Source organism: Pteropus alecto, unplaced genomic scaffold (assembly GCF_000325575.1).
Source record: "Pteropus alecto unplaced genomic scaffold, ASM32557v1 scaffold185, whole genome shotgun sequence".
Classification (NCBI taxonomy): Eukaryota; Metazoa; Chordata; class Mammalia; order Chiroptera; family Pteropodidae; genus Pteropus; species Pteropus alecto.
The window spans coordinates 4,134,429-4,142,839 of record NW_006438088.1 but is presented as its reverse complement, the minus strand read 5'-3'; the positions used below and the strand labels follow the sequence as shown (position 1 = coordinate 4,142,839).

Genomic DNA, 8,411 nt, shown 5'->3' with positions numbered 1-8,411 from the left:
GGCCTCGGAGGCGGGGAGCGGGCGGCCGCAGCCCGCCGCGGGCTTTCTCCCGCCGAGGGGCGAGGAGGAGCCTCGGGCTCCCGAAGCCGATTGGGGAATCACCGGGAGCGGTGCCCTCCTTCCTTTGGATCATTTCTGCAGACGGAAAACTCTAGTGTTTGGCAAACTTGGTGCCAGCGCGCCGGTTCCAGGTTTGCACTTGGACTGTTTTGTTTTTGGCGGAACTACCGGGTAGGAAGATTGCACAAGTCAGGGGTTGTTTTTAATCGGGTATCAAAAAAAAAAAAAAATTCTTTTTTTTTTCCTTTCGGACCTTGTCTAGGTCTCCACATTTACTTTTTTTTTTTAACATCGCATCATATAACTCACGCTTGCACAGCCTGCCCGCGGTTACTACGACCCAAATACATCCAGACGAGCCTTTGGCCCGCGGGGCACGCGGCGGCTGGCAGGCGAGGCGGGTCCCCGGGTCACGGGAGCAGGTAAGTCCATGCATTATTGAAGCCCCAGGCTGGGTAATGTGACAACAGCCCGCGGGAAGCGGGGCGTTGGCTGCGGGGAGGATGGACTTCTCTGCGCCTCCTGCGCCCCAGGATTAGCGTCTCAAGCTCCTTCTCAAGACGGACTAAGATGTAACCAACTTTTGGGTGCACTTTCCTCGGAACCTGAGTTCAGCTCCCCACGGTGGGGGAGAGAATGCCAGAAACGTGGAGAGAGGAGGAGATCTTCGGGATCCGTATAGTAGCGAACGACCCAACGTCTGTGGACGGGTTCGGGGCTGTAGCTTGGCTCCAGCGATCCTCCGCCCTGCCGGGGTGTGAGAGTAGCGCATCCTTGCCTGGCGCGGTGAGAGGCCCCGAGCCAGTGATCTCCAAGAGGGGACGTGGCCTCCGAGGAGGGCCTGTCATACACGCCCCAGCCCCAGAAGGCGGGGCTCGGAGGGTGTCCGCAAGGACAGGGTGTCTGTGGTCGGCGGGCAGGGGAGCAGTTCCTAGCCGTCCGCCTGTCAGGAAACGTGTTCTACCTCCGGGCCGTTGCTGCTCCCGAGGCTAGGGCTCCGAACAGGACTCAGGGGAGCCCAGTCGGTGTGTGGTCCTGTGCAGTCGCCTCTTCTAGTTTTCCGGACACTTGGCATCTCTTGCTGCAACTGGTAAGGTAGCTCATGCCCACCTTTGGCCCCGGGTCTGAGGCTCTGGTTGCCGAAAGTCACTTACAAAACCAAAAGTACTAATTTTACGCTGTGCAACTATTAGAAGGCACGCTGTTAAAAGAGATTTTTTTCCCCCCCTCAAGCTCCTGAAAGGATCTTGTTCTAGGGAAGGAGAAAACGTCCCCGACCTTGAAGAGCCAGGGGACCTGCCATTTGTTTTACAGTGAACTGGAGAGCTGGGCGTCTAACCTGGGTCTAAGGACTCCGCTTTTTGGGATGTCCCAGCCTCCAGGTCACCTGGGTCACCAGGGCCTCGCGGGTCACTTCCCCATGCTGCGCTTGGGAGGGTCAGTCCCCTGGTTGCCGTGGCTGGAGCGCACGGAGCTCGGGGGAGCCCCGACTCAGCGTCCGGGCTGGGGCGGGACCTCGCGGCCTCTGGGACCTGCGGCAGCAGCCGCATCCATTGCTTTGTAACTTGCACAGGCCTCAGGAAGTCGGGTCGGCCCCTCCCGACTGGTTGCTGGTGGGCGTGGAGGATGCAGCCCGCGGATAGTGATGCGGGCCAGGCGAGAGCTGGAGGAATGCGAAGCTCGTGGGTGCTTCAGCCTCTAAAGTTCCCGGTGGCGAGAGCCAAGGTCTACGCGATGTCGTTCCCTGCCCCCTCTGGTTGTGTTTATGGGACCGATGAGACAGCTCTTTAACTCTCCTTTGGGTGTTTACATACAGTTTATTGCCCCTGTAAACAGTATTAATCACTGTAGTATTAACCTTCTCTTGGAGCGCTTCCGAGAGTGAATGGCAGTTCTTGGCACTGGGCGGTGCCTTTTACTCTGAAGCAGATCTACAAACTCTTGCCCGCTCGGATTCGCTTTCCACTACCTCTAAGCTAGGTTTTGGTTCCTAGTATAAATGAATGAATGGTTTTTGCCAAAGGACCAGCATTGCATTTCTATCATAATTGTACATTGCTGAACATATTTGTTCTTACAGTTTTTAATTACCATATTATTTTTAAGTTAAAACTTTAGCTTTCCGTTTAAGGCCATCTATCCTTTCACTCTAGGTTGGTTTAAATGCCACATTCTCATGGCTTTGGGTCCACATGACAGCCAGAAATGTTATGAAGAAAATATTGGTGAACTAGAGTTGAGTGTATTAATTTCCCCGTGAGAAAGATCTGGCTAAACTTTGGCACAGCAACCTAGAGCAGTGGTAACAATAAATTACACTTTTAAAGGGCTTAAAGCTTCTAAAGCAATGCCCCGTTGATTTATTCTCGGTTTCTCACCTAGCCGGGTGTAGAAGATGGCCTTCTCTCTGTTGCGTAGATGTGGAATGGAGGGACACCTCGAGGCACATTGTTAGTGATAAAACTTTGATTTTTGTCTTCAGACAACCAATTATAAGTTGCTGCAATCTTTAGATAATCAGAAGGAGGTATCTTTTTGCCATATGTTACTCAACGTGGAGTCCCCTGCCATTCATGCAACAAGTGGCAACCTGTAGCTATCACTGTTTAAATGGTCTGAGATTCTCCCTCTTTCCTTCTCTAATCCTCTGTTCTGTTGTATCTTTGTAGTATGTAAGGAATTTTGATTATCAAAAATAAAATTTGAGAAATAAGGAGAGTGGCAAAATAAAATACAGTAAAGAGATATGAATGTGCAAATGAATAAATTCCTGTGTAAATAGTTTCCTTTGCTCTTTTATGGAGTGGGAAAAGTCCTTGGGAAGCATTGAAGTGAAGACCTTTGGCTCAAGCCAGTTATGAAGAAGAGCATTAGAAATACCTCTCAAGTTAGTTGTGTTTCAGTTAAGTGGATTTTGTTGGGCAAACTCGATTTTCCATAATAAAATTTTATATGCGTTCTTCTGAACAAAGATTTTGGTTTTTGAATATAATAAAATATAATTAAGAATTGAGTAAATCACAGGTATGTACCCCCAAAAGGGAACTTAATCACATAATAATCTCTAAAGTTGTAATAGTAGTAGAGCAATCTAAAAAATGAAAAAGTTTTATATTCAAAAAATTTGGCAGACTGATGATCTAATCCATATATTCCTTCCCGCTGGAGAGGAAATTACTTCTAAAGTTTTAGAAATCTGCCACAGTTTTCATCTGCCTCAAACTCCTTGACACTTAAAACCTTTTGCCAAGATAATTTTGACCTCTTTATTATTAGAACACACTGTATTCCTGACTGGTCAGGAGAATAATATAATAATACATATTACATATATCTGTATTATAAAATTATATCATGTGGTATTTCCTTGTATTACATATCATAAAACATAAAATACTGAATATTATATAAATACACAAAATGAAATGTAAAATAATACCACATGGTGTGTCCTTGAATTAGAGAATTGAATTGTCTAATCCTAGATAGCAGTAAACACTGGTTCTGATATGTGTTGTAATATGTGAATTAATGTCTGTTATTCATAGATTAATATTTAGATGTGTTGACTTCTCAATTGAATAATTAATTTATTTAATTGGCATTTGGGATCTGCTTATGGGGCTCTTAGGATGGAGCCAAGTCGCTGAACTTAAAATTGAATTCTGATTCTGTTTGGGTTTTTGGAGCAGTGTGATCCAGTAAGTATTAGGGCAATGCAGTACTTTAACTGACATTCTTCAAAAAAAAAAGTGCTATTTCAGGATAGAATCCTCAATTCTTTAAATTCTAAATATGCTTGTGACTAATCATTAAAGATTATATTTATTTTATTGAGTGATATCTACACTCAGTAGAATTCATATGATGTACCTTCTAGAATAAAATCTGTGTCAATGTTGTAATATCCAACCATCCAGGTTTATATCTAATTCAGACCATTTCTGAGATCAGACCTGTATATCCAATTACCTTTTTGTTATTTCCACGTTATATCTCAGAGGCATCTCAAACTCAGCAAATCCAGACCACAGCCATTATTTCTTCCTCCAGTGGCTTATCCTTCAGTGCTCCCCAGCTCAGTGAATGACTCATTCTCTTACTCAATTGCCCAAAACTGGGCAGTTATTTTGTATCCTAGTATCCTGAACCTCTTATAACCAACCAACCAGTTCTCAAATCCTACTGAACTTTCTTTAATATCTAAATATCTCACATATCCACCCATTTCTTTCCATCTACCCTTGTTTAGGCCACAGTCATTTTCTGCTTGTAATATTGTGCCAGCAAGAATAAAAGACTAAACACCCATATGGTCTTTATCTACATTCCCCACTTATGTTCTAGTGTTTGCTTCCCCCGTATGTGTATATTTGTATATATACATACATAGACAGATATAGACAAATAGACATGCATAGATAGATATATACTGTCCTGCTTGAACTTAAATTGAAGATGTTATCACACTTCATTGCTAAATATTTTGTCATGTGTCTCCTACAATCAAAGACATATTCTTGCATAATGACAAAATCATTAACCAATATTAAAGAAGTTTAATACTGATACAATAATATTGTCTAATATACAGCCCAAATTCTGATTTTTCAAATTATCCTAAAATGTCTATTTTTAAAAATTCCAAATTCAGTCAAGGATTTATCTAATCAAATTCTTCTCATCCTTGAAGGCTTGACTCAAATGCCACTTCTTCAAGAAAGCCTTCTCTAATTGCCCAGGGCAGGTCAGAGTCCTCTGCTGTATGATGATATCACTCTGTGCTTCAGCTTGGTATGTTTGTAGTATATCCGAAATGATTCATTGTGTAATTAACTGTTTCGTGTCTATAAACTTCATAATGGTAGAGGCTGCTTTTTCCTTGATAGTCATATCCCCATTGCTCAGAAAAGTGCTTTGCACATAGTAGGCACTGAATAAATATTTGCTGAATGAGTGGTTACTATCTATAACTGTATATGACTATATGTTAACTAACATGTATATATATATGTATATACATTTTTTTTTCAAGTCAATACTTTCCCTTTTGTCTTTAGGTGTTAATGTCAAGCTTGACCATTATAGAAAACTGAAGATCTTAAAAAAGAGGATTTAGTAAAGTCTTTGGATTATATTGAAACTCAGCAAAGATGGCCAAGTGTGGAGAACATGAGGCCAGGCCTGACGATGGGCAGAACGAGTTCAGTGACATCATTAAGTCCAGATCTGGTAGGTAATGGAAGCTTAAGAAAATGACAGATTTTTATGTATACACTCCTATTAACATGTAGGGTTTTTTTTGACATGTTTTGTACTGTTCTTGTGAGACAAACTTCTTTTGAGAAACATAGTTCTAACAAATGAGTATTAATATTGTAAAAGATAATATAATGTCTCTGAGTATCCTATCTTAATTTCTCTACACAATTTAATCTCATTGTTTGTTGCCTGGGATTGCCTGGTAAAACTGCTACCTATGGTTGAATGCTTTTCATTTATAAGATGACCCCCTTTAAACACAAAAATACAGCTGAACATTTTTTTTTTTCTTTTCAGCCTATTTTATGAAGTTGAAGGGATTATATGCTTAAAGTAGGAAGTACCATGGTTTCTGGCAGGATGGATCTTCTTGAGTTTTGCTTCATTACCTTATGTCCTTACCGCCATCCCTTTTGGTGGCCAGGGCTAGGCCAACGGGTGTTCCAACTTTGCTTCCATTTTTGAAACTTCTTATGAACCTTCTCAAGGTATATTTTTAACCTCAGTAATCTAAGACAGACCAGTGATTTTCATATGAACATTTAAATTGGGAACCTAAGGAATCTTCCCCCCGCCAACCCTTCAGTCTTTTTATACAGCTGAGTACTTTTCTATTCTAGCTGGTCAAACGAATCAACTGGGGAGTTTTTTCAAAATGCAGATGCACTGGCTTCTCTCTAGACCGGTTGAATAAAAATTTCTGTAGTTTTAAGAAGCTTCAAATATGATTCTGAGACAGGCTCTAAGGGGAGATATTTTTGAGCAGGCAGGGCCTTTCTGAGCTTTGAAAATTACACAGAACTCTACCCTGGGTGTGAACACTATACTTAAGTAACTTTGAGAGTTACTTTGAGGTATAAAATTACAACCAGTGTCACTTTTAAAAACAAAAAAGGAACTTACAGCCTGTTTTGCTCTGTGAGCCGTCTTTTTGTTAGGAGCTTATTTTTTATTATTTGAAATTGTAGAACTATGCACCAAAAATAAACTCTACATTAATAGAGATACGCATTTAAGATACGCATTTCCCTCCATGATACTGATATTGTTTGATTGGTAAAGATTTTGGTTATCACAGTTTTGGCCCTAAATGTCTAGCTACTATTGTGTGGCTTGAAGAATCTTTTGGGGGTGTAGCTTAATATCTTGTTCTAAAGAATGCTCTGAGGATGTTTTATTCCTCTAAAATTCTTTTTATTTTAAATGTTTTAGTAATATAAAGTACTATGTAAATATAAGGGATTATTAACATCTTCTTAAGAGTATAGAATGTATATTCATAACTATGTAAATGTGACAAAGAAAAATGAGAGTGAGACATTTTAACTTAACCATGCTTGTTATGTTCTATAAATTGTGAGGAGGTATATTCTTAAATAGTTTTCTGAACCACCTCCATTACAGTAAGACCTTTGATATTTATGACTATGCATTTTAATGTTGTACGTAAAAAAGTAATTATATAAGTTTAAAAATATTGGGTACATATAATGAGTGCTCATAACTTCCAAACTATACTTTAAATTAAAAAGTATTTAAAAAGATCGAAAGTTCTCATACTCTATTGGGGGACAATTGGACAGAAATTATCTCATATTTTTAACATATGTATAACAATTGGCCCATTAACTCTATTTTTAGAATTTTTCCCTAGGGAACAAACAGAATTGTACAAGCAAGAAGTCGATCACAGCATTTTTATAATAGAAAAAATTGGAAACACCATAAAAATCCAATATTGAGGATTGGTTAAGTCATAATTTCCCAAAGTATTTTGAAAGCACAAGTTCTAATGTGTAATTAAAAAAGGATGTCATAGACAAATAATTTTAGGAAATAGTGATTAACCTACTCTGTTTCTTTAGTGTATGTAGGGCATCTGAGTAGATCATGTAGACTCTCGGTGGAGTTAATTAGGGTACATCCATAAAGCAGAAGGTTATACATTCATAAAAATGTTATTGATATGTACATATATTCATATCCATAAGAATGTGTTCTTGATATGTATAGTAGGCCCTCATTATGTGAAAAATATTTTTTCAAAAAAATTTAGCAGGTTGTACACTAAAATGTTAACAGTAGTCATCTTGGCATTTTGGGATTATTTTTCTCGTTTTGCTCATGTGTAGTTTCTAAAGTTCTTTAATGAGCCTGTATTATATTAATTCTTATATTTCTAAAGATTATCGAATTGCTTAGAATGTTTTAATGCCAAAGCTATGACTGTTAATTTTTTTTTTCTTTGGTGGCACCTACTTCAAAACACATTGAAAAGTTAGCTGTCGCATAGCTGAGATATGAATTACATTCTTTTGGCTGGATTATGTTGCAAAAGCCAGTAGATAAATTTGGATTCGAATGGACCTATTAGTCCAAATCTTGCTTTCTGGAAGGCACAGTTTTGATTCTTTTAAGGTAAATATTAGTATACAGTAGTAATGTTTTATGGTATGCCAAGACTGTACATATTGAAAAGGGATTTTTAGTTCAGATTAAATCAAAGAAATCATCTACATATAATACATGTTTTTAAAGATCCTCCTTGGACATGTTCTATGCTGAAGCAATTTTGTTGTTTTAAAGGAATGTTTTCCTGAGAGAATTATGATTCCAATCTGTTCTTCTAGATTTCTTCCTTTTGGGGATTGGATATGGGGGAGAGGGCAAAGATTCAGGTGGGAAAAAACTAATATTGAGAGGATACTGATAAATTTAATTTCTTGGTTTATGAAGAGTCTTCTCTTCTCCCTTCTCCGTGGGTTTGGATGGATTAAGAGCCTGGCATAATAAAAGTATTTGTGCATTTTATGTTAAGTTATTGAGATTGTTTATATTGCTCTTATTGAATATTAACTTACTTTATGATGTATGTGAGGTTTAAAAAAAATTTTAAGTCATTTCCACCATCTAAACAAATATGAACTCATTAAGGGCAGTCGATGAAAGCTTCATGAATATATAAATCCATACATTTCTTTAAGTTGTAGTACATTTGCCTCAGATTTGAATGATTTTTAGAAAAGAACTTAAAAGAATATGATGTTCACTGACTAAGAGCTTGGGGTGGGGTAAAAGGAGGCCTTTCT

General features: G+C 39.1%; 1 protein-coding gene across 9 annotated transcripts in view; it reads left to right on the top strand.

The window, feature by feature from the left end:
• The first annotated feature begins 6 nt into the window (after positions 1 to 6).
• The window catches only part of UTRN (utrophin), a 446,938-nt gene continuing 438,533 nt past the window's right edge, over positions 7 to 8,411 (top strand). For 4 of the 9 annotated variants that reach the window (XM_025049290.1, XM_025049289.1, XM_025049292.1 and 1 more), the window contains exons 1-2: positions 336 to 482; positions 5,121 to 5,292. In XM_025049290.1, the coding sequence (XP_024905058.1) occupies positions 5,214 to 5,292 (79 nt within the window). In that variant the 5' untranslated portion in view covers positions 336 to 482; positions 5,121 to 5,213. Of the gene's footprint in view, positions 232 to 335; positions 483 to 564; positions 1,151 to 4,753; positions 4,855 to 5,120; positions 5,293 to 8,411 lie in introns of those variants that run through there. The other 5 variants (XM_015592099.1, XM_015592098.1, XM_025049287.1 and 2 more) reach the window with 5 other exon arrangements.